Source organism: Paramisgurnus dabryanus, chromosome 20 (genome assembly GCF_030506205.2).
Source record: "Paramisgurnus dabryanus chromosome 20, PD_genome_1.1, whole genome shotgun sequence".
NCBI lineage: Eukaryota > Metazoa > Chordata > Actinopteri > Cypriniformes > Cobitidae > Paramisgurnus > Paramisgurnus dabryanus.
This window is the reverse complement of record NC_133356.1, coordinates 2,352,420-2,379,658: the sequence shown is the minus strand read 5'-3', so window position 1 is coordinate 2,379,658 and position 27,239 is coordinate 2,352,420. Positions and strand designations below refer to the sequence as shown.

The following is a 27,239-nucleotide window of genomic DNA, read 5'->3' as shown; positions in this document are numbered from 1 at the left end:
TGTTTTCTTTCATTTAGGACCAGTTTTGTATTTTTAACAGGTTAATAGTAGGTCTCAGTGATCTTGCACTCTAAAACTGCTAGGTTATTTTTAACCCATTGTTGATATATAAACACTTTCTGGGTACATTTTAACCCAGCTGCTGGGCTCGGCCCTTTTAACCCAATGCTGGGTTGAAAATAAACCAGCATTTTTTAATGAAAAACATTAATCAAATAATGCTCTTTTCAGTAAAAAAAAAAACTGAGATATAAAAACTCCTAGGCCTATGATTAACTAGTTTGAAAAAGAAATGCAAAACCAGTCCTAACTTAAAGTTGACAAACAGAAATCAACAGTATTTAGTGATTATATAGCTCAACTACTGATTTGTAAGCAATTTTTGATTTGCCCATCATTTCCGATCTGAACCACAAGTGTTAAAAGGTTTTGAATGCAGCACAAGGGTTAATATTGACTGAGTGAGGTCATGCCAAATATTGAAAACAACTTTGATGCTCCTCATCTCATTGTTAGATTATGAGACTTTAACCTGGATTTCAGAGACAGAATCACATATAGAAAAACATTTCATAAAATGTTAAGTTGTAAGGGATATCACAGATCTATAGTAAAGTCATATTTAAAATTTAAAGATGGAGATACAGAGGATTTTCTTTTTTACATATAGAAATATCATTTAAGCATTTGATTATTGTAAAACATTTTGCCATGTTTTAAAGAATTAAGAGATGATGGTATAAAACATACAAGTACAGCAATTAAATGCAAAATATACAAGTAATTGGATCTATTAGTTACTAGTTTACAATGTAATACACAAGTATTTTGTTCTGACCGTTAAATTAGATCCAATTATATTTAAACATTTCACATGCAATACTTCCTCGTGTTTACATTTCACACCTGTGATCACAATCATAAACATTCATGAAGTGTGTTTTAAAGCTCACCTGTCACCGCACCCAGACTCATGAGCACCATCAGCGTCTCCAACATCGGACGTGCATGAGAGGACACGAAGACTGTCGAGTTCTCCAATGAGCTCTGCGTTTCCAACTCATAACACTTATTCATAAAGGACTCCATTCATAATAAATCTGATTGCTTCTGAAATGCAAACTATATGAAGAAGTCTGCCAGTCTCAGGCACAATGCATGCAAGTTAGCCATTTAAAGTCAAATATAAATTCATACAGTGTAGCTTTGTAAAAGTGGGTTTTAAACACTAAATATAATTTTTGTTAAGGAGAAATTCAGGATGAGTCTGTTATGATCCTCTTTGATTTTGTGTTTGCTCCGTCCGCACCTGAGAGCGCAGTGCACTTTGGAGTCTCCAGGGTCCCTTCATCAACCATCAGTTATCCACAGCGATGACGACATGGAAAATTAAACGCATGACTTGCTAAACGTTTAATGAACACTGCTAACATGTATATATGTTCAGAGAGTGTTTTATTGTACTTAAAAGTCATTTTAAAATTCAAGGGGTAACATACAAATTCATCAAAAATTATTTTTAAAAGCTCATAACAATGACCCCTGTAGCAAAAGTGTGCCATACATTTGAAAGCTTTTCTATCTGAACAGGGTTGTATAACGCAACACCTTTTAAATACTGACATCAGGATATCAAATACTGTTTCCTGCTAAAACACAGAGAAGTGTTCAGAAAGTAAATATGATGGCTTCATGATCCAGTGCTTGGGTTTAAATGTTGCCGGGTATATTCCCACACCAGCAGGGCGGCGCTCACGTGCACATTGAGGGAGCGTGTGACACCTTGCTGAGGAATCTCCACACAAACATCTACCAGCTGAAGAAGATTTGCAGGAATGCCTTCCCTTTCATTACTGTCCAGAAACAAACAAACAGTTCAGAGTTATAAAACAAGCTTTGATCTCATGGGATTTCAGCAAAGTGTAGCATACTGAAATAGAGACAATAAAAAAACATTAAGCATGATTTGCTGGTTATTATGTCTAGTCCCTGCTGGTCAATGTGATCCTACCTGGGAAAACTAAGCTAAAGTCATTTTTAGTGATTTACTGTTTCCTACATAAAATCATCATAAATAATGTACATTTTGTGACAATATAACATTGACATGTTTGACATGACCATAATATTAATGGCTAAAATCAAAGTGAAAGCAGTGATTGAAAAGCATCTACTCTTCCTCAAGTTGTTTCAAACCAGAATTCATACTTTGCTTAAAATATTTTTCTTTTTGTTCAGCAGAGCAATTTTTTGAAGCGCCATTGACAACCATAATATTTTTCCTACTATGGAAGTCAATGGTGCTTCTGCTTCCTGCCTAAATACAAACATCTTACTGTGTGTTGCGTCTGAGAAAATGAGGACAGAATTTTTATCTTTGCGTGAATTATCCCTTTAAATGCGGTTCTTCAGCATTACAGATTGGTTAATGTATATAACCTAGGGATGTGCACATTGATGCTGCATGATGGCTATCGATGAATCTATGCCTAGAAGCGAATCATTTGGTATCGATGTTTTCTAAAAGGTATCAATATCTTAATTATATTATTAATTGCATTAAGTAAGTGTTCCTGTCTGCAACTGCAACATGCGCATTCACGCGTGCACACAAACATACATAAGTAATGAATAATTGACGACGGGCCGTTGGATTATAAGAAATTACACCACAGGTCTGTTGAATGCTTTATTCTGATTGGCTGAGAAATGTTCCATGTTGATTATTTTCCTGTCAACCGCACACCTAACCTTTAAAATGTCTTAAAAACGCCACCAGATTGTGGTAACTGTGGTATAAGAGGAATAATTGACTCCGGTCCTTTGAATTATAAGAAAATAATGCACGCCTGCGGTGTAACCGCATTGCACCTTGGGTGTGCATTATTTTTTATTATAAAACGGCCTGTTCTGGTTCTTCATTCTGATTGGTTGAAACGCGTTCTAAGCCGTGATAAAATACCCCGGTAACCCCATGGTTCAGACCGCATTACATAAATATCACTGCGCCACTGTTGCTGCGTACTGATTTATGAAAATAAACACCACAGTCTTTATATTTTCATTGTGTCTTTGCTGCGTCTGTGTTGGTTGAGAACTACGCTCTTTTTTTTACCCACACTTGATTCTGCCGAACTACTTTGTAATATTTGTCATATAATTACAACTTATTTGTGTTTTATTTTATGAAATCCTGCTATGCATATGAAGTAACCATTTTATAAACGCAATAAGCCCCGCAAAGCAGGGGGGTTACAGTGCATTCGCGTCGTGTCTAACAACGCCCCTTAGCTGTTATAAAATGCACTGGTAACCCACTGCTTCTTGGGGCTTATTGCTTTAATAATTCAATGGCCCGAAGTCAATTATTCCGCTTATACTACGATTACCACACATCAGGACATCGATCACATGATAAATTTAAAGGGATTCGTCCAGTTTATGTACTTAAATCGCTATTGTGAGTAGGACTATTTCTTCCGCATCTCATCCAATGGCTCTTTTGCTTGTTCCAAAACGTCATTTTAAAGCTGGCAATGGAGGCTTGAGCCGTTTGATAGCATTATAATGCAGTTATTAATGAAGTTATTAGAAAAAGAGCGACAGAGACAAAGAGGGCGAGCGAGCAAGCTGGTGCAGGAGATTTTATTTTAAAAAATTAATTTATAATAAATTCTGTCTAATTAAACCACAGGAACATAAGGCTACTAACAAACAGCACTATGTTGCATAATTGAATATGTTTTGTTTAATTAAAATGTAAAGTTTTAGAATGTTTTATGTCATAAATTTTTCTTAAGGGGTCCCAAAAGGATGCACCGTACACAAGGGGGAGCCACATGCCAAAAAAAGTTTAAAAACCACTGATCTACAGTACGTGACTGATCTCAGACCCTTAAAGGAGGTTGGATGTTTGTGTGTATACTACAGGCTGGTTTTGCTGATGTGTGCCTGGCGTGTCAGGACAAGCATCTCTCTCTCTTTCTCTCTCTCTCTCTCTCTCTCTCTCTCGCTCTCTTTCTCTCGCTCAGCATTCAGAGATAAAGAAATCTCACAGGGAGTAAAGCATCAATTAGCCTGATAACAAATAAACTGCACTGTAAGCACAATAAGATGCTTTCATTATCTCATCCATTCCCTCTTCACAATGAGTATCCTGCTCTTCATAAGTGATAATCGAATCAAAGATCAGTTATAACCTTGTTTGTGTTTAAGCCATTCACGACCAACAGTATATTATTACCTTGAGTTATTAGTTAATATGTAGAAATACACCTGTGGTTACTTTGCAAGTTCATTTAAGAACTTCATACAGCCACTCAAATGACTCTTAAAAAAAAATTGTGAATTTGTGCTATTAGAAAGTGTTATTACTATTTTAGTGTTAAAACCTTTGAAGTGTATTGCTTAAGTAAAAAGTTCAAGATTTTTTTTGCAATGTCCAAATCCATCACTTTGGTAATCACAAATATGATTGGCCATTTTAAATATACTTAAAATCTTAATTTTAACCTTGGAGAACCCAGAGGGTTAAATTTGGCCGCTGTTAATTGCTGCTACCCAAAATCTTCTTGGGTTCCCCAGGGTTAAACAAGAATTTGGGGCACTGTGAGCCGTGTGTGAGGATATGGATTTACCCGAGTAGCAGAAGGCTCTTGTCAGGAAAGTTGTAATCTTGTAAATTCTGGCTGTTGGATGTTTGTTCAACACCTATAACCCAATATCCCTCTCTTTTCTGCTGCTGCAAGAAGTCTGAGAGCTCCACTGGCTTCACCTGGGAAATTAAGACAAATATGTTTAGATTTATAAACAGACGTATTTAACGTGATAGATTTGTCCAATGTTATGCTAATGTCTGCCCACACAACAGGTCCAGAGTTTCTATTGTTTTCTTTAAATGTGTGTAGCTGGCTGATGAAATGTAAGATTATTATTAATGCTGGCTCACACCAAACTTAGTGTACAATTGATTTAAAGCTGGCAAAAAATAGCAATGTAATCTGTCTGTCTGACACAACATCAAATTCATTTATGAGTGAACTTGAAAAAAGAGACAAATATAAACAAAACTTTCTCTAGGTTATCTACTTTAAACATGCACACACGCAAAAACACACACAAACATACATGCACACACGTGCAGGCACGCGCAAACGCACACGCAAACACATAAACACACACACCTCCAGTAATGGCAACCACAACTCTGATGACACACTGAGCGCCTGAAATTGTTTGTCATTAATGTGTTTCAGACTGTCCAGAACCAAAGCTTTGGCTCGAAAGATCTCACATGTCCTGCATAAACCTGAAACAGACACAGAAACACCAAAACGTTTGATTATAACACATCTACAAATTAATAATAGTAACTACAAACTTACTTTCACCTTTGCGAACGTAGCTTTAATGGACTTGACTTGTGTATGATTAAAAAGCTCAGATTTAAAACCATCTAAGGCTGAATTTACACTGCAGATCTTGATGCCAAATTCTGATTTGTTGATTTTTTTTTGACGACCCGCTTACATCATCTTTTAAAAGCGACTCGTATCTGATATATGCATGTACACTATTTAATACACTTTATAGTTGTGATCTGAATTGCGCTATTCTCTTTAATTCCTTCCCCACCAATTAAGAGAAAACATTTGCATGAAAAAACATGTTCCTGGTGAGTTTTTATTCTAATCTGTGTAAGGATTATCCCGCGATTATCCACTAGATGACGCACTTAACCATTTTTTAAATAACTGAAGAAAAAAAATGATTTACTAATTTTAAACTCTGTGTATGTTTTGATAATCATTTGAATCTGATTTCTAATAAAATTCCTTCACAAAAATGTAATTATTTCAGCTTTTTTCTAAAAAATTTGTATTTATACAAAATTTTTAGAATAACATTTTCCTGGAAGACATTTTGTGAAACTTTATTTTGTGAAAATCACAAAAAATGCTAGCCGGCAACTTTAAAAAACAAACAAACATTAAAACCATTTTCAAAACTATATTTTTTCTAGTTATCGTTATAATATGAGTGGCCTTTAAGAATGTAGTTTTCATATTTAAAAACATTTTAGCAGTAATAATGCAGTGACAGTAATTTATTAATTTGTGACAAGAGTATGCAGCAAACCGTTGACACCTAGTGGCCGTTGTTGGTAAAACCATTAAAACTGTAACACAAACCTATTTTATTTTTGTGATAATTTTATGTATAAAATATATACTTTATTGTATTATTTTTATACTGCTAAAAATATATTTTTAAATAACTGAGGCAAAAAATATTAACTAGTTTTAAACTCTGTACGTTTTGATAATCATTTTGAATCTGATTTCTAACAAAGTTCCTTCACAAAAATGCAATAATTCCAGCTTTTTGCAAAAAAATTGTATTTATACAAAATCTTTAGAGTAAAATTTTCATGGATGGCATTTTGTGAAACCTTATTTTGTGGAAATCACAAAAAATGCTGGCGGGCAACTTAAATAAAAAACATTAAAACCATTTTCAAAACTATATTTTTTATAGTTATTGTTATAATGTTAGTATCCCTTAAGAATGTAGTTTTCATATTTCAAAACATTTTAGCAGTAAAAATAATGCAGTGACAGTAACTTATTAAGTTGTGACAAGAGTATGCAGCAAACCGTTGACACCTAGTGGCCATTGTTGGTAAAACCATTAAAAGTGTAACACAAACCAATTTTTTTTTGTGATAACTTTATGTATAAAATATATACTTTATTGCATTATTTTATACTGCTAAAAATATATTTTAAAAACTGCTATAAATTTTTTTTTTTTGTAATTTTTCACCTCCAGACAGATTGATGAAAAACTTTATAGAGTCTTATTTAAAACAAGACCAAGATTAGTTATATTAATTTAAAGGTGTACATCACCTTTTCACCCCTCCAACTCAAAAAGGGCTGTGCCAGTAAACAGAATGCAATGGGGTGCATTTACTGACAGCGATTTCTGCATGGTTTTATTGTCTTACCACCGAGATTGGTTGGCTTATCAATGAGAGATGCAACCACCAGAAGGTCGCTTGAGAGTTTGCCCAGGCGTGCTGCCCTCTGCTGGGCCATGAGCTCAGGTTCCTGCTCCTGCACGCTCAGCTTCCACGGAGTGATTTTTTTCTGAACTTCTGCCCAGCGCTCCTCCTGCTCCATCTCACCTATCAGACAGAAACTACATAACTGAACTGCTTTACTGCATCCGAAACCACCTACAGACTTACTGCCAAAATCATTATGAATAATAAGAAGTTATGTTCATGCAAACAAAAGTATGTGAGAAATCATCTACTACTTCTGCCAAGATTTCTAAGCATGCATTAGATGGACACAGGTTCTCATTGACTTCATCCGAGTGTTTTCTTGCTGCCCTCTGGTGGTGTTACCTTTATCCTGCTGGGTCCAATCTCCAGACTGATGCTCGCTCAGATCCATCACGGGGTTCTTTAAAGGCAGGCTGGCACACAGGGGAAAGTTAACAAAGCTCTTAAATTTCCACACTGGAAGCCACTCATCTTCTGCCAGCTCTGAGAGGCGAGGAAAGGTCTCAAATATTGTCTGGGGGAACGGAGAACATGATTGGCCTACGTTACAGCACAGAAGAGATCAGATTATGCACATGAGGGAGACGTGTGTTTGAGATCTCACCTCCACACTGTAATCCCTGATGGGATGGAAAACACTAAAGAAGAAATGATCCTGGATTCTTGACCAGTTTTTCATGGCATTGCTGGGGAAAAGACAGATGAGAAGAGTGGAAACTACAGGATAATATCTATGGAAGGGGTCTTTAAGTACTCTTCTTCGAGGGCCAGATTTTAAAGCAACACTATGTAGTTTCCATGTAAAAATGACTTACAGCTCCCCCATGTGGTTGAAAAGCGCAACAGTGCCTGGTATCAGACACTCTTCTGCAGGCAGGGGTATGGGCGGAGCTGTGTTTCCTACCCTCCACCGCCACTTTCAGAGTGTGCTTAAGTTGTAGCAGCTAGGAGGTTGCTCAGGTTGCAGCAACAGTACAATTTGTCCAGTTAAAAGTTGTTCTATCACTGAAATAATTTTAGAGACATTATTTAAAGGTAAAAAAACTACATAGTGTTGCTTTAAAAATGTAAATATGATGCAGGACAACATTTTACCCCTTTATTTTACTTTTACCTATTATATATATTATTATTATTATATATTTTATAACCTATTATAACCTTTTTTGTAACCTAACCTTTGTTACTTTTTGTTATAGGTGATATATTAAAAAACATGCATCTTCCAAAAGGATGCACTTTTGTATCCAGTATTTTGCCTTTTAAATTACTAAAAATGTTAATAGTTAAGCTATTTACAACATATTTTACTTCATTTTTTTTATATTTTAAAGATTTATAGGCTAAACAACCTTTCCATTGTTCCGACCATTTGGACATGACTGTCTGAGTTCGCCCCCTAGTGGCAGTCATAATGAAATTTCAGTTTAATCGTAAATCAATGCCAACGTGGGAGAGAAGCTCATTCGAGCCCAAGAGCTTTTAATCTACAAATATATTTAAACTTAATAATTTACTTTTCAGTAATCAATCATTTTCAAGTGTTACTGATATAGTTAAACAGAAAAGTATTAATAATTTTTACCTGGCTCACAGTGTTTTGATCGGATCATGCTGAAATGTTATCACTTCTGGTTGGCGTTTCACATGCGGTGTAGTCGTACAAGTTTATTTTTATGCATCCAAAGCTCAAATTGGATCTGAAAATTACACACCCGCAGATGGTTGGCACCCCAACCATGGAGTGGTTACAACTCTTTTTTATATTAAATTACATTTTCTTTTTTATATCTTATTTCACAATGTGCATTGTTAGAAAGCATTTTTCACAGAAAATATTAGGTAGGTTAACATGCAAGCAAACAATCTGTTTGTAATCGTACTGCTGGCTCAATCAGATTGAAAAGCCTTCATGTAAGCATCTTAATCAATAGGATTGGGGTCGATCAGATGCAAATTTCGATCATATTGAAAGTGGTGGTGTAGTTTGATCTGTAATACGATCATGAGGAGAAAAGCATGCATGTAAACACGTTTATCATAGTATTTTCTCAATCGGATGCAAAAATACATTGAGCGCATGCACAGAAAAAATTGTGCTCAAGTTCATATTTACATATAACATGAATCTCATCACAGAAACATGCAATAACAAGACAATGGCAACACACATTAGGGTCAACGCTGTACTTTCTACTTTCGTAACATAAAGCAATAAAATAGCATTGGGCCTTTCGAAAAGTGTGTTTTCTTTGCTTATATCTGGAAACTTTTTAAGAACAACTTTTTCAACTCAACTTTGACTTTGTACTGTACATTTATTCAGATATAAAGCTTGAAAACGATGAGAGATGCTCTGCGCTGCGTTGCCAAGTCTTTTGCTTTTTGGCGGAGTTCAAATTTGGGCTACTTTAAAATGTTTCAGCGAGTTGATATTTTTGTGGGTTAAAGATGAAAGGATTTTGTTAATTAGTTATTTGCAGTTGGGCTGTAAATAGTCATTGGGATGCTTTTGGGCTAGTTTTGAATGTCCATTGGGATGATTTTGATAGAAGAGTCTGACAACCCTGACTTGTGAAGATGTTTGGTTCAGATTATATTGAATGTGCATGTAAACAAACATTTTAATCAGATGGCAGTGTTTAGGGTACATGTAAACTCTGCAATTGGATTAAATTCAGTTGGATTGACAAAAGTTTGTGCATGTAAACATAGCTATTGTAGCACAAATACAGAATTTAAAAATGCTAAAATAATTTATGATTCTAATGCAAAAAGTCTGTACCCGGTGTTTTGCATGGCTTCAGCCTGATGTAAGCAGGCCTGGACCACTGTGGTCAGACCGCCCAGTTTTTCTTCACTGAACACATCTGCGTCTTTCAGCTCCCAAACCTTCTTGAGGGCGAGCAGGGCGTAGAGACGGACACTGAAGTTATGGCTGAAACACCACTGAAGGGTCACCTCCACGCCTCTCTGCCACTGAACCTGCTGAGAGAGGAAAGCACAGTAATACTACTGAAGTGTGAGGAATCTCTTCTAGGCACACAAAGTAGAAATATTAACATAGTACCTTCTCATCCAGTTTTGGGAGGAGGACGTTCAAATGCACGAGAACCGACAGAAATGTGCAGATACTCGTTTTTGTCTTCTCTTGATCCTTCAAAGGAAAATAAAAGTCATTTTCTTCTATTTTATTTTGAAGTACTGAGAAAATTATACAAATAATAATTTATTGTAGGTTGAGTGTAAACCCTGGCATTTTTAAAACATTGCTTTAGTTTGAAGTTCCTTAAAGGTGCCAAAGAATGCATTGTAATAATCTGTTAAATTATTCTCTGATATCTACATAGAAGGTTTATGGCTTTATTAAGTGCAAAAATGATCCAGAGACAGTTTTTCATGTCCATTTACAACCCTAGGATTTACCTTTAGTATGAAATGGTCTATTATTACCTTATTTGAAAGGGTCATGAATAATAATGTTGAGCTCTGCTCTGATTGGCTGTTTCTCCTTCAGTAGCTCTGTGTGTGTGTAAACAGATCTTATGTTTGAGTCTGTATCAGATTTTGAGGAATAATCAATTGTTTGGAGATTGTTCATGGACGTTTCTGAGTGGTAAGTTTGGGTTTTTTTCAGTATGGACCCGCAAAACGTAACTGTAATGTCAAAAGTAGAACTTTAGCGTAAACACTAGCATATAGCATTAATTAGCATATAGCGCTAACTCAGCAGTCACAACTTTGTTTTTAACATTGTTACAACATTGTAGTTAATTTAATGTGTAATTTAATGTTGGGGCGTACATCTGGACTGTAACGTCACAGTTGATGTTATGTTGAGATTGGTCTGTTTTCCAGTGGTCTTTTGCATGCATGAGGTTTACATAAGAAGGAGAAAACAATCATGTTTGAGTCTCACGATATGTCATAACCATCATACCATCTATGTATACATAAATACAGTTTTACATTCTATGGCACCTTTAAAAGTCAGTATCTGGCTCGGAGTTTGGGGCGGAACGAGTCTGGGGCGGGACAAGTGTTCAGACTCACCAAATTGAAGCAGTTCCAGAGGCTCTGGATGTGTGATGGGTTCTGATGGAGGATTAAAATCAAGGTCCACTCAATGAGATATTTAACTGAAGCCTGGTTACTGCAGAAGCCAGCCTCACAAACACGACTCAACACACATTCTGATACAAACTCCTGCAACAACATAAACAAAACACACTTTTCAATGATCTAAGAAGACTATATTACAAGTATATTACTGTATAGTTGCTAAAGACATTGGATACAAAGAGTTAAGAGGTAATTAAAAGTATTTATTTAATTAATTATGTTATATAATTTATGCCGTTTTTATCAGATGCATAAAAAAAGAGTTTGTCTTAAAATAAAAATTCTCTCATCATTTACTCTCCCTCATGCCAACACATCTTTTTAAAGGAATATCATAAATCACTTACCCCTGTGTCATTTTAAACCTATAAGTCATTCGATCATCTTTAAAACACATTTTTAGTTATTTTTTACGAGAACCGGGAGGGTTGTGACTGTCCTGTAGACTGGTTTTTAACCGATACTATTCAAGCCCACAAATTAATGAAAGACATAAAAAACACACACTCAATCAACCATGGAGGAATAAAGTCATTAGTTTTGTGTTCTCTTCACTTCATAATATTGTAATGGAACCAATGATGGCACATGGACTGTTTTGGCAATGTCTTTCATTATTTTCTTGGTTGAATACCAGTCTATGGGACAGTTAGGAGCCTTCAGCCCCACACAGCAAAAAATATTTTAAATATACGCAAAAGACGTTTTGTAGAAAGTAAAGCTGAATTAAATATATTTTTTTAATTTGAAAATATATTTTGTTTTAAACTTTATATATCAACATTATATTTCAAAATGCATTTCAAGGGTATGCAATTACAACCCATATGGCAAGAAATGCCTTCTCGGCCAAAATATATTTTAAATATATTCTAAATACAAGTTCATTTTATAAAGTATATTTTTGAAGTTAAAATATTATTTTATTTAAACCTTTTCATACCTGTTTTGTTTTGTAAGTTTTTCTTCCAATGGGATGTGAGTATATTTCCTTGGTTTAAAATATGGACATTAACCTTAAATGGTTTAAAATATATTTATGTTTAAAATATATTTTTAAATATATATAAAATGGTCAAAACATTATTTAAACATATAGACCGTTTCAGCGGTAACAACATAAACAAGCCGCTGTCGCGGTCCGCACGTAACTTCCGGTAAACTCCGCTAATAATAAATAACAACAAATTCTTTAAACATAGTTTATTTATATAACAAGCAAACAAAACAACACATAGATTACCTAGGAAACCAAAACATTTGTTATTTTCGACGAGGCATTTGTTCAAGAGATCAGTTTAGCAACCAGTCAGACCATTAAAAAAACGAAACCGGAAGTAAGGTTCGGATCCAGACGTGTATCACGTGCGTCCGATGAAACCATCTATATCAAAATATATTTAAGCAAATGTATATATTTTGGCCACTTTTTGTACATTTTGAAATATTTTTTTGCCGTATTTGTTTTTTTTTTAATCAAAAATATAGAAAATGTGTTATGAAGACTATCGAAGGACTTTTAGGTTTGGAACAACATGGTGTGAGGTGATTTATGATACAATTTTATTTTTGTGTGAACTATCCCTTTAACAACTTAACAAATATTAAAATGCTGCCATGTTTTATCTTCTAAGTAAGCTCAAAATATGAATAATATATACACAAAAATGTTGTTTTGCTTCAGAAACAAGCAGCAACCTTCCAGTCTTTACTGTGAATCCAACACATAAGTGATTTAAACTTGAATTAATCGGCTGGCGGCTAGAGACTGGATCAATCCCATAGACCCCCACTGTTTAAATGGACAACTTTACAAATAATATGTATGGCTAATTTTGTCCTTCATGACAACTGTGAGGGGGCAAATTATTTATAACTTCTCCGTTTAAATTATATTAAGCCTTAAAAGTCTGCTTCATTAAGGGCGTGGTCACTTGAGTGACAGGTGAACTGCCGCTGCTGTCACTAAAGTCAAGCTAAGCAGGCGTGGTTTCACCTCAGCTCCACCCACATTCCACATCTTTGCCCATTTTTGGTATCAGGGAGTGACACATGGTAATGTGATGTCAAGATGGCATTTTGGGATGAACTCTTTCTTTAAATGTACTTTTATTTATTAAAATGCTGTTGAATTTTGTAACAAAAGTAACAAAGTGTACCCACCTGCTTTTTCACAAAAGGCTTTGCTGTATTTTAATCAGTTTAAATTAGTTGTGAATTAATATGTATGAGCGTGTGCACACATCTAACCGTTGTCAGTTTCGGCAGTAACAGCAGCAGCGTCTGCCACACGCGGTTCTTTACTCTGTGCTGGATGGAGTTGCTATAGTAACGTACTTTGGATTTTGAAATCTCTTCATCCTGTGATGAGAAAATAAAAAACAGGAGAGTGCTTTAATCAAAAAACACATGCAATAGTCATGAGAAAAAAACATTTTAAAAGAATTGAACATTCACTTCTTTATTAGAAAGCACTGATGGGGTCTTTAACAATTCAAAACCCAATTTCAAGCAAGAGCTGTTTTAAAGGATTCAACAAACCTTTTTCAGCAGTCGCTGCACGAGCTCTTGCATCAAACGCTGGTGAAGCTTTTTGGATGGGTTCAGACGGCACAAGAAAGCCAAAACACACACGCGAGGAAACTGATCGTCTCTGTTATCACTGAAAATAAAATGTGTTTGTAAAGCGTATATGATGACTGACAGAGCTGTTGACTCTTTATTATAAACAAAAAGTGTCGTTGTTCACCTCTTGACGGCTGTGTTTGCTGCACAACTATCACCAAGCTGCTCGATGTAGCTTTGAACTTCCTGAATCAGTCTGAAAGCAAGAGAAAACATCATGAATGTTTCTGCTTTTAAATACATCTACAATTTTTTCATTAGAAAAAAATATAGTTTTCTTAAATCCTACAACTTTTATAAATTTAAACCTGGAAATAAATTAAGGTTTTTATGGCCACTGCTTATGGGACCCTATGGTACCGAATAAATACTACATTTTATGCAACTTAAAGTGCATAACAAGGCAAATATTTTTATCCCTATGCATGTTCCCTGGGTTGAACCCATGACCTTTTGCAATGCATTACCACTGACCTATACATGCACATTTATATACCGTGGTGCTTGCGTGGTACTCCAAGATAATTCAAAGCACTTAAGCACAAATTGCCAAATGTCCAAAAACTATGGTACTACTAATGCATTTACTGTATGTTATTATAGGTTCACCTTTGGTCTCTTCTGAACACTGGGCCATATATGCAGGCTTCAGTCAGAATGTTGATGTATGAGAGAGCGCTGCTGAACACAACATCTGTCTGGACTTCATCTTCTGCCCCAGAGGAAAGCCACATCTCACAACAATGCTGGATCAGAATATTAAACACACCCGACCGGACCTGAGCCAACTCCATAAGCTCGCTCACAATCTGAAAAAAAATCATATATACAAACATATAAATAATTTCTCACCAAGCAATGCAGTTTACAATTTAGTTGTCTAAATTGAAGGCAAAGGGTTATGGGATTAACAGGAAGGGAAATCTTTGGCTGACCTGTTGAATACAAGCCGTGATTTTGGGGTTCTGCTCCTCCGTCAGTTGTAGCAGCTCCCGGTTAAAAGCCAAGCGCACAAATCCCTGCAGTGTGGACCAGAAGTCATGAGGGTTTGTGCTCAAAGCCTGAACTACTTTCCATGATGCACATACAGCCTCCACACACAAAGATTCATCACAGTGCGCCACCTGGTGGAAAAAACAGACCTGCGAGCTTAACACCACATTATACAAACAATAACAAAACTAGGGCTGCACAATGATTAATCGCAACCAATCATTGGCAGAATAAAAGTTTTTGTTGACATCATTTATGTGTGTGTGTACTGTGTATAATAATTATGTAAATATAAATATAATCCGCTTACCCGCCTCCTATCCCTACCGTGTCTATATACATATATATAAACATATATTAATTTCTCCCAAGGGTTTTTGTCCTTCTAGGAGTTTTTCCCACTGGGTTTTCTCCTAGGGGTTTTTTTCTTCCCAGGGAGAGTCAGCCAACTTTGGCCTAACTTAGCACTTAACTGTATACGTTACATTATTAATACACTCGCTTACACGGTTTATCCTTAGCCGCTATATTCTACTTCTTATATTATCTATTGATTTTCTGTGTTCTCCTCTACATCTACTCATGTAAAGCTGCTTTGCAACAATTAACAATTGTGAAAAGCGCTATATAAATAAAATTGAATTGAACTGAATTAAATACACACACATTTGCATGTATATATTTGAGTCTTGAGTCTTAACTCTTTTCCCACCAGCGTTTCTTTTATAAGTTGCCAGCCAGCGCCAGCCATTGTCATTATTTTCACAAAAATGTAAAGCCTTACAGAAAATGTTCTTCTTTAAATGTTCTTCTAAAAATATATAAACATACAAATATATCAAAGGAAAGAACAGACCCCCTGCTTTCAAACAAACAAAACGGGGAAAAAAAGTTTCATCCTATCTATATTTTTTCGCTGCTTGTGAGAGATCAGATTCAGAATGATCATCAAAACATACAGAGAGTTAAAAATTAGTAAAAAAAATGGTTAGCTTCAGTTTTTTTTAATTGGGTTAGTGCATCTAGTGGTTAATCACGGTATTACAGATTACCATATAAATTCATCAGGAAGACTTTTTTTATGCAAATGTTTTCTTTTAATTGACAAGTTAACTCGGCGGGGAAAGAGTTAATGTGGCCACCAATTTATCTGTGTTTCAGCAAATGGAATAATTTTTGATGACAAATCTTATATTGACACATATTTTGGGAAAATGCTTTGAAATTTTTTGAAAACGTAACAATACACCGTGGGCAAACTTTTCTACCCTTTCGTGTTTTTCAGAATGAAAATGTCCACTAAATTAAACTGCTGTATAAATGTTATTTTTTGCATAATTCTGTTAATCAACCTCAGTCTTGAATAAAGCTACTAAATGTTTACAAAAAAAAATCCATGATTTTAACTCTTTAATTGCCAAGTTCATAATTGATGCCACTGATTTGTGAAAGAACACTCAAAATGACAAATTTTAAATATAAAAAGTGATTGTGGACTGGATATTTGTTTACCATTATCACAGTCTTGGGCATGTCAAAGTTTGTAAAAACACTGACTTTGATGCATTGTTAGTTTTTGTGCAGCATCAGATTTTTTTTTCTCCCTTATTTTCTGTTCGTGCCTGTTTTTGACCCACTGACTTCCATTATAACCACATTTTGATTGCATGACACCTTATTATCATGCATTGTCCATTTTTCCTTTTGCAAAGAAAGAGATAACATTTGTCATTTTTACTGTTGATCACCATGTGGCACCATTAACCCTTTAGATAGGCCTGTGCAAATACAAAGCTTAGTTTCTGGCTTGTACATTGAGTTATATGGACTATAACAGCATATTATTGTGTGTCTGCGTGATACATTTTAATAGCAGTTTAATTTAGTGGATGTTTTCATCCCGAACACAAAAGGATATTGAATTTGAACAATACACAAGGGTTTAGAAAATATTTACATGTGGATATACATTTTTATATTAATTGATCATTTAAATTGTATATAAATATAAATACTTAATATAGATTTTTCATCTTAAAATTATATGTGTGTGTATTTATATATACATAATTATTATACACAGTACACACACATACTGTATATGATGCACACAAAAACTTTTATTCTGCAAACGATTCATTGTGATTAATCTTTATGCTGCCCTAAACAAAACGACAAACAAATGTGCCTGTCCACAAGTTGAAGTCAAAACCAAAAGCTTGTAAAACAATGACTCCATCAATCTTCCTTACATCAACCCTCAGTAAAATCCTTTCCACCAATAAACGCCAACATGTCCTCAACCTGAAAGCTGATATCATCTCAGATTAATGTAGATGTGATTGTGGTGCACCTGTGGAAAAACTCTTGTCATGAAGTCCAGCACTGGAAGCGCGAGGTGACCGGGCAGTAAAGCCAGAGCCTCGACCGCAGCCCGCAGGACCTCGGGGGCTTCAGGGGTCGGCAGGGGTCCAACAGGAACGGACTTCTGCAGGAAACTCAAACACGTCCACTGGTCTCCAATAAACTGGGCAACAATTCGCCCCCAGTCCTTCAGCACAGGGCTGTCCACTGTATGACTATAATATACACACATTCATAAAGTAATAAGTTATAATGCTTCATAGTACAGATCAGTTTTGCTATATTTAAATTAAAATAGTAACTGTATGATGTCAAATCTTTTCTTTATCAAGACATCTGCAGCTGCAAAGCACAAAATAATAAGTTTTTTTTTTCTCACAAATGTATTGCAGAGCTTCAAAAGTGATTAGACAATAATGGATGTCAAAAGTTCAGATGCAAAACCCTGTAAGGGCATCACAGACGTTTATGCATTTTTAATGGTTTTCTTAATGGCTTCTGCCAACGAACAGGTATTTCTAAATGACCTGAGGCCGAGATTAAGCTGATTCAAAAGTATTTGATGAACGTATAATATGTGCCGAGAGCATTCGGTTAATATCATTATATCAATTTTGACGGAGGTGGCATTTGCATTCAAGATCCTCAGTAGTTTTTTTGGGTTTCGCTTTCCTAAATAAGATAATAGCATTTTAAAGGTGCAGTGTGTAAATTTTAGCGCCATCTAGTGGTGAGGTTGCAAATTGCAACCAACGGCTCGCCACAGCTGACCCCACGCTTTTGAAACGCATAGAGAAGCTACGGTTGAAGGTAATTAAAATATAATTGTTCATTATTTGAGGTCTTTATACACCCCTGATAATATAGTTATGTATATTATATTGCATTTCTGTCAAGAGATTCTTCTACACGGCACCTTTAATATTAAATATTTGTGTTTATCTAAATAAAAAGAAGTCATGAATGTCTGAGACGGTGACTTTAAGGACCACATCCTTATTTAAATTCTTTATTTAGATATTTGGGTGATTTTTCAAACAGACCTATCTGAGTCAGAATCAGATGCAGCTGTGGGCTTCATCAAGGTCTGGTTGAGACGTTGAAGAGATGATGATGATGAAGAAGAAGGGTAGAAGTAGTCAGTAAGTGAATACAGTGATCTCGTAGCCTCAGACTGGGAGTTCAGTAGACCTTGATCAGCAATTTCACACAGCAAGGCAAGCGTGGCCATACTAACCGCTCTCTGAACCGGTCCTGATACAGATGGACTCTGAAACACACACACATACAGCACATATCTCATACTATTAGTTTACACTGCGTTTAACTCCATTGGACGTTCAATATTTTTCTATAACTTGGCACGCACCTGTTGTTCATAGGGTTCATTCAGGATCTTTAGGCAGTTGTTGGCAAGTTTTGGGATGTAGTTCTGCTGCAGATTTGAACTGTACCACGACACACCGGAGTAACTCACAACCAGCTCTCTTAATACCGAGAGGTAAAGTTCAGCCCTCTCCACATCACACAACTAAAAACAGAGAAAATAAAAACACTTTCAGATGCTCAGCACGTTTAGCATAGTCTTTTCTGGTGTTTAAAGGTCATTAACTGGTCAAGATAATCGATCAGCTGGACTTCAAACAGGTGGACATGTAAGACCATCATGGTTAAGCGGTGGATCACCCCTCTAGTGGTGCAGTAACAAACCAGCCTTTGACATGTGACATGTGTGTGCATGAAAAAACCTCCCAAAGTTCCCGCTCACCTCCTTAAGTTCTCCGCTTAACCTCCTCAGCAGAAATTCCTGGACTGACTCCACTGCAGACAGCACGTGTGTCTTCAAAGCCAAAGCCACAACATCCTCTATAAACATCCAAACGTTTACATTTACGCATTAGGCAGATGCTTTTATCCAAAGTGAATTACAGTTAGGGTTGCAAAATTCTGGGAATTTTCAAGGCTGGAAACTTTCAATGAAAATTAACGGGAATGTATGGGAATTAACAGGAATGTATGGGAATTAACGGTAATGTATGGGAATTTACGGGAATGTATGGGAATTTACAGGAATGTATGGGAATTTACAGGAATGTATGGGAATTTACAGGAATGTATGGGAATTTACAGGAATGTATGGGAATTTACAGGAATGTATGGGAATTTACAAGAATGTATGGGAATTTACAGGAATGTATGGGAATTAACGAAAATGTATGGGAATTGACGGAAATGTATGGGAATTAACAGGAATGTATGGGAAATTGACGAAAATGTATGGGAATTGACGGAAATGAATGGGAATTGACAAAAATGTATGGGAATTGAAGGAAATTTATGGGAATTAACATATCTGGGAATTAATGGGAATATGTGGGAATTAACAGGAATGTGTGAGAATTAACGATAATGTGTGGGAATTTACTAAAATGTATGGGAATTAATGGAAATGTGTGGGAATTAACGGTAATATATGTGAATTAATGGTAATATATGGAAATAAACTGGAAATTTTTAAAAAGCGGCTCAGTGATGAACTTTGGGAGCAAAGTGTTGTCCGATCCAACACACAAGCTACTGTAGCTAAAATTGTTGAAAAAGTAAATGCTGGTTCTGATAGGTTTAGTGGAGTCCATGCCTCGATGGGTCAGAGCTGTTTTGGGGGCAAAAGGGAGACCGGCCGGTGGTCATAATGTTATGGCTATAATAAATCCATGGCTTGATGAGCACAAGTATCAGGATTCTTTAAAAGTTGTATAACCTGGCATTTATGTCTGCTTATGACCAAACAAAATGTTTACTTATGTTTGTATATGATATAGTTTCTATAAATTTCCCAAAATTTCCAAATAATTCCAATATTTTCCTGTAAATTAAGTTTTTAATTTGGAATATTTCCAAAATTCCCCAGATTCAGTTCCCAAGGAAACTTTCCACACCTTTGCAACCATTCTTATAGTAGTTACACTACATTTCGTGTGTGTTTCCTGGAATTTGAACTTTTTTCAGTGCTACATCACGTTTGATCACTGCATGCTTGTCTTTATTCTCTTAACACACAAACCTTTCTCTGGATCTTTGGCTTTGCCTTGCAGCTGCAGCAGTCGCAGCAGTAACTGCAGGCTTTTATCGGTCTTGTGCAGCAGCAGATAAACGTTGGTGCTGAGTCTGTGTAAGATGTCCAGCAGGGGTCGGAGAAGATCTTTTAGATCCACAGCCTCGATCTGTTTATCTATGCTTTGCTGCATGTCTGCTGTGAGGAGTATGGCCCGGGCCAGCAGCTCTGCTTCTCCTGGATCAGGCAACTTTCCGGTTTGGTCTTTCAGGAGAGAGAAGCTACATTTAGATGATGTTTCACCGAATACTTCTAAATCAAACTGTGAGATATTTTCTCAATCATGTTCAGGCAGGGTATGAATTTTGGGCCCCCTTTCTTTAGATGATTTTTTTTACTTTAGGTTTGTATTCATGACATTAATGTGTAGCTACAAGGGCTGCACGATAAATTGCATGCGATGATCACCGCATCTCATCAGTAGAGCCAATTTCTTGATTAGTAATAAATTGTCATCACCTGCTTTCAGATGGAGCGGCATTTACTACACAAAGCCGTAATTCACTGACAAGAGGAGAAATATCGCATTCATAAATGCAGGCAATTCATCCGAGATTATGAATACGATATATCCCCTCTTGTTAATTTCAATAATCCAGATTGGAGTTGTTGAGTTTATGGGCAAAAACAACCTTTATTTACGCTCAGATTTGGTTAGGTTTAAGCTTATGGCTATGACTGTTTGAATGGGAAGTCCAACAAATCATTTGTTGATGTTTTGATGACAGGAACGCTGCTAACATCATGTTGGTTTGTATCTCACCTGAGTTGGCTGGAACCGTGAGGAAGGTGTTGAGTCGCTGCTGGACGTGACTGAATATGGAAGCTCTTTTACTGTGTGAGGATTCAATATGAAGATCCTCAGAAGAACCTGAATGAAAGCGCTCTTCATTTGTCTGCAGCCATTCACAAAGCTGTAAACAGAGGATTTGTTATGAATATCATTTTAGATAAAACACTTGTGAAAAATTCAGACTTGACCTAACTTTGCTGGTATTAGTTTACCTCAGTCCAAAGTGCTGTACCCCGACACAGAGATTCTTCAGCTCGAAAATGCACAAGAAAACTGAAAACATCATTTAAAGAGACCGCTGACTGCCAAACGCAAGCAAAGAAAGAATACAAATGTTATGTTTGATCACTCAATTCATTTAATCATCATGGCCTTTAACATGTTATAATGATCAATAGAAACCTCATATACTCATGACAAACCAATAGTTATGCTACATAACCATCTCAAACCTCATACTTAATTGCATTAACTTAAAGGGTTAGTTTAAACCCTTGAATGAAAATTATGTCATCATTTACTCACCCTCAAATTGTTAAAAACCTGTACAAAAAAGGATATTTTGAGCAATGTTTGTAACCAAATTGTTTTTGAGAACCATTGACTTCTATAATATTTTTGTTTCCTACTATGGAAGTCAATGCTGATCCTGCTTGATTACAAATACCTTCCTTGTGTTCAGCAGAACAACCGTGAGCATGTCAAAATTCATCAAACCAGGTTTTGTTGCATAGAAAGTCACGTGTTTCATAATTAAATAACGTTGAATTAATGATGACAAAGTTTTCATCCGTTTTGGGTGAAATGCTCCTTTAGTTATTTAAAAGGGAGAAAATGCCGTACCACATCTGTCTGACAGAGGGCAGCGTGAAGCAGAAAACACTGTGAAGCTCCTCTCAAAAGAACCTGATGAGTGATCATAGTACAGCGGAGAACCTCTCTGAAAACACACAAACATATTAAAACAATCATTACATTTATTTATAAAAAAAATGTATTGATTCTAAAATAATTAATAGTTGCAGCCCTAATCAATACACATTTTTTTTATTCATACTGTATGTGTTTGCTGGGGTTCAAAGCCATGACACTTAAGGGGTTCGCACACCGGACAAGAAGTGCAGCGCCGCATCTAGGACAACTCGGAGGTATCGTACACATTAAATAGTGCGAGCTTGGTCAGATAGCTTCTACTTAAAAATGAAAAATATACATTAGCAGCCAATGTTAATCACTAAAATATGATGTTATTTAAATGTTAAACTATGTGAGTGGCGCAACAGGGATTTGATCAGTGTGCGTACATTCATAGAAAATAACGTGTTCTGTTTTAAGATTCATGTTGTGACGTGGCCCTTCTTGTCCGGTGTGCAACCCCCTTTAGGGTGCTAATTCAATGCTCTACCATTTGAGCTACAGAAAGACTTCAATTCAGAGACCAAAATATCTCTGTTTCTCCAGCTATAGCTCTGTACCTGAATGCTTGGAGCCCATCAGAGTCAAGTAGAGGACGTAGAGACAGACAACTCAGAGCCTGAGAGATGAAGAGCAAAGGGACGGCGCACCAGTGACGTGAACCCAACCGCTGGATGAGCTGCAGCAATACTGAGCCTGATATTAAAGCAGAAATACACTTTACAGTAAGTTTTTTTTTTTATTTAACACCATCGAGACCCTGTAAGTGTGATTACATTTTTTTACATCCAACAAATTACGCACTTGATCTTTAAGTCCAAAGGTTTTTGAATGCAGCACAAACAGGGTCAAGGTCTTGGACTAATTTATTCAGTGATACTATGATATGTAAGACTAAAAGCAAACAGATTTCAAACATCTCACATCTCTGTACCTCTTTTCTCTTCTGGCAAACTGTCGAAGAAATTCACTATAAAGGTTTGGAGTTTTCTTCCCAGCTCCGGACAATCTCTGAGATTCTGCTGAGCTCCTCTGTAAAAACAAACAGCTTAAGACGGTCACAGTTTTAGATCAGACTGATAAGAGTTTGTGTGGAAAAGCAGACACCACATACCTGTGATAGAGAGAGCTCTCTGCAAGAACATCAATGAGAGGACCGACTATAAACTGAGAACCAGAAGAACATTCTTCATCAAAAACAAACACGGACAAGAATTTACTGCATCATAAAAAGCTTTACTATCAAGATCGTATTCATCCTTATGAAAATGCTTCTTTTTTTATAATGTGGTTATTGCTATAACCTTTACCAGATTACCATTAAAGAAATAGTCTACTCATTTTCAATATTAAAATATGTTATTACCTTAACTAAGAACTGTTGAATCATCCCTCTATCATCTGTGTGTGTGCACGTAAGTGCTGGAGCGCGCTGCGACGCTACGATAGCATTTAGCTTAGCCCCATTCATTCAATGGTACCATTTAGAGATAAAGTTAGAAGTGACCAAACACATCAACGTTTTTCCTATTTAAGACGAGTAGTTATACGAGCAAGTTTGGTGGTACAAAATAAAACATAGCGCTTTTCTAAGCGGATTTAAAAGAGGAACTATATTGTATGGCGTAATAGCACTTTTGGGAGTACTTCGACTGGCCTGAAAAGTCCGCTCCCCTTCTCACTCTCATAATGGGAGAGGGAGGGTGTTACTGCGCCAAGTCGAAGTACTCCCAAAAGTGCTATTACGCCATAAAATATAGTTACTCTTTTAAATCCGCTTAGAAAAGCGCTACGTTTTAATTTGTACCACCAAACTTGCTCGTATAACTACTCGTCTTAAATAGGAAAAACGTTGATGTGTTTGGTCACTTCAAACTTTATCTCTAAATGGTACCATTGAATGAATGGGGCTAAGCTAAATGCTATCGTAGCGTCGCAGCGCGCTCCAGCGCTTACGTGCACACACACAGATGATAGAGGGATGATTCAACAGTTCTTAGTTAAGGTAATAACATATTTTAATATTGAAAATGAGTAGACTATTCCTTTAACTATTAGCAGGAGTTTGGGAACAGCAACTAGCCCTGAATGTTCAAGGTGTGGTTACAGCCTTGGTGTAGGCTACTGATGCATTTATAAGACCACACAAGTCTAAAATTTGACTCTGATTTCATCTTGACTTTAAAACTGAATAAACATTAAAGCATGAAATGGTTTTAATAAATACAAGTAGAGATAAACTGATAGATACCTGTGAGAATGCAAAAGCAAACGCAGGATGATGAAGTGCTTTCAGCTCTAACAGATGATTGACTCCTTCCTTCATAACGGCTTTGTTCTCGCTGTGAAACATGCGCTCATACACACACAGCAACCAGGATGGGGAAAACAGGCCACCTGATGATGGGAGAAGTTGGGATCAAAATGAGATCCAAGGTCAGACAGAGGAAAATTTTGGGTGTGTGCTGCTACTAAAGACCTTGGATGTCAGTTGATGTTGTTTCGACGAGCATATCGATCCTTTTGAGAACGGGTCGAATCACGTGAATCTAAAACAAGCAAACAAACATAATGAATATAAATTTAATGTGGATTTTAATGCCCGTGTTGACAGGAGATGCCAAAATAAAGCGCACTGGTTTTGCTTCAGGAGCCAGATGACAAATCATTGCAGAATAAAAATTTCTAAATTCACTTTACTAACAAAAAAGTCTTTAACCCTAAACTGTATTAAAACTGTTAAGTGTTGGGGTCCATTAAAGTCCATTAAAATGAGAAAAACCTGGAATGTTCTCCTCAAAAAACAGAAATCTTCTCGACTGAACAAAGAAAGACATCAACATTGGGATGACATGGTGGTGAGTAAATTATCTGGATTTGTTTTAAGAAAATTGACTAATCCTTTAAATGTAGTTAAAAAAAAAACTACATTTGTTTTAAATTTTGTTCAAAACAACAAGATTAAATGCAATTTAATTTGAATTTCTACCCTGCACATTCTTCATTCACAGGTTTAGACACATTACTATTTTAAATGTTTTAGAAAGAAGTCTCTTATGCTAATCAAGTTTGCATTTATCTCATCAAAATCCGTCAGAATTAATTCATATTAGAATTTTTGATCAAATTAATCCACAGCTTGATGATCATAAGTATCAGTATTCTTCTAAATTTGTATTACCTTGCATGCATGTCTGCTTGTGACCAAAATGTTTATTTATGTTTGTATATGATTATAGTTTATATGAATTTCCAAATAATTCCTGTAAAATTCCCATTAAGTTTCCAATCAGGAATATTTCCAAAATTCCCCAGATTAAGCTCCTATGGAAACTTTGTCTCTTTGCAACCCTAGGTTTTAATATCATTAATCCAAATCTCCAAAATATTCTTACCTGGTTTTCTTCAAGTGTTTCCAGTACTAAGGCATAATCTTCCCAGAATTCCCTCAGTAACTGTCTCTTCTCTGCTGTCCATTTAAACAAGACTTCATCTGTGGAAAACCAAACCACATGTTTATTTCATAAACACTAACAGAATTATGAAAATCACCATTTTTGAAAGCTTTAGGACCCTATAATAGATGTGTCTCACCTGTGTCAGGTGTCTGACAGGTGCCCACATCTTCTCCCCTGATATCTGCCTGGGTCACACAGCGGGTGAGCAGGTAAAGCGCCCGTTTGCGGGTCACACTGTCTCTGTGTGTCAGTCCGGCCTGAACTGCCCTGAAAAACCCCTGTGATCTCCTAGGGTCCGGTCGGTTCCCAGACGAGGAGGTTTCCAGAGAATACAGGTGATCAGACAGAGCAGTAAAACACAGCAGAACCCGAGCTGACACCAATTCTGTCTGATCTCTCTGATGCCATGACAACAAATCCTCCCAGATCTGATGCAGCATCTCTGATTCTTCATCTTTACCGCAGGACCTCAGTATGGTGAACCAGATCCGAACAATGATTTTGGAAACCCTGGAGTCTGAAAAATCTTTAACACAGCAAAGTGTGCACGCCAGAGTCCTGGAGATGATGTCTCTGTTGTATGGGATGCTGGAGAGCAACACTGCTGTGACTTCAGTGGCAACATCCACGTCAAAGCTACTTCTGCCTTCATCTCTCATCATCAGCACAGGCAGAAGAGTCTGAGACACCTGCTCAGGTACATCAGTCTGACATACACCGACACATACAGCAAACAGCCCACAGACAGCATTGAGCAGATCCTTACCTCCGTTATCTGCACTCGAAATCGTTTTTAGTAGTGGCATGCACTGATCCCATATCACAGACTGCACCTTACAAATAAACCGATCCTCTGTTGGATGTAATTTACTGGAAAGCTCCTGGATGACAGCTGTTAATGCTTCAATCGTCTCTATGTCTGGCAATGAAGTACTTGGCCAGCTCAAAGTATTGATTACATTTTCGGGATCGGGACAGTGGGATAAAAGGGTTTTGATCAAAAGACGAGACGTTGCCATTTTGTTTATTTATCCCAGAAAGCCATCCGCAGTTTAAAAACGATTAAAATTCACTTCAATGCTTTGTTTTTACACACGTGTAAACCGGTGCGTCCCACTTCCTGAAATATTGCGTATGCGCTTGACGCATGCGCGGTGTGTGCAATTTTACTGCCCGTAGGGGGCACTGTAGTATAGCTTATATAAGAGAATCGTACAAAGTGGTTTGGAGAAACATTTTTGTAATTATATAATCATAATTTAGTAATTATTGCATTTATAAACGACTGTTCCTGGATCCTTTTTTCGCATACTATCGAAATTAGGGGATATAACATAAATATAATCTAATATTACTAATTCATAATTTATTCGTCACAAAAATCCACCTTATTTATTTTTTCGATTTTTTTTTACAAGTACACTGTAAAAAAAATCCGTAGAAATTACAATGATATTGCAGCTGGGTTGCCGGTAATTTACCGTAGATTTACATTTATGTTATTTACTGGCAAGAGTTTGTTCAAAGTTAAATAAATTTTAAATATTAACAAGTCTTTATCTTTACAGAATAAAACTATACAATAACAGCCTCACGCAAAGCATTCTGGGAACCAGAAATCATCATCAACCTTTTTCTGTTTTTTGCTTCAGATTTTGTTTCCCAGAATGTTTTGCTTGATGCTGTTTTTTTAGTTTTACTCTGTAAAGACAAAGACTTGTAAATGTTTAATGTTCATTTAATTTTGAACAAAATATTGCCAGTAAAAAACATAAATTTAAA

General features: G+C 36.3%; 1 protein-coding gene across 3 annotated transcripts; it reads right to left on the bottom strand.

Moving 5' to 3' along the window:
* Positions 1-1,450: 1,450 nt before the first annotated feature.
* LOC135786561 (probable methyltransferase TARBP1) lies at positions 1,451-26,578 on the bottom strand. Of its 3 annotated transcripts, none has more exons than XM_065296020.1 (29): positions 25,594-26,578; positions 25,395-25,492; positions 24,479-24,548; positions 24,251-24,396; positions 23,114-23,166; positions 22,934-23,031; positions 22,560-22,695; positions 21,928-22,024; positions 21,297-21,386; positions 21,055-21,205; positions 20,241-20,495; positions 18,945-19,042; positions 18,546-18,707; positions 18,220-18,446; positions 17,166-17,391; positions 14,755-14,943; positions 14,429-14,628; positions 13,944-14,015; positions 13,736-13,856; positions 13,445-13,555; positions 11,126-11,278; positions 10,143-10,229; positions 9,858-10,060; positions 7,677-7,758; positions 7,415-7,586; positions 7,010-7,189; positions 5,184-5,308; positions 4,638-4,774; positions 1,451-1,853 (listed from the first exon to the last, which is right to left on the bottom strand). In XM_065296020.1, the coding sequence occupies exons 1-29, from the start codon at positions 26,474-26,476 to the stop codon at positions 1,691-1,693; spliced, it is 4,785 nt and encodes a 1,594-aa protein (XP_065152092.1). In that variant the 5' UTR covers positions 26,477-26,578; the 3' UTR covers positions 1,451-1,690. The 3 variants fall into 3 exon arrangements, with proteins under 3 accessions (XP_065152092.1, XP_065152093.1, XP_065152094.1); XM_065296021.1 differs by having other exon boundaries at positions 9,858-10,057; XM_065296022.1 differs by having other exon boundaries at positions 17,166-17,376.
* Positions 26,579-27,239: the final 661 nt, after the last annotated feature.

Bases quoted from the DNA above. Each gene is read 5' to 3' on its own strand.
- LOC135786561 (XM_065296020.1), bottom strand. From the start codon at position 26,476: ATGGCAACGTCTCGTCTTTTGATCAAAACCCTTTTATCCCACTGTCCC. The intron at 18,708-18,944 runs GTGAGCGGGAAC...CTCTGTTTTTAG, and splicing joins TAAGCGGAGAACTTAAGGAG to TTGTGTGATGTGGAGAGGGC. The intron at 1,854-4,637 runs GTAAATCCATAT...GTTTCTGGACAG, and splicing joins AAGAGCCTTCTGCTACTCGG to TAATGAAAGGGAAGGCATTC.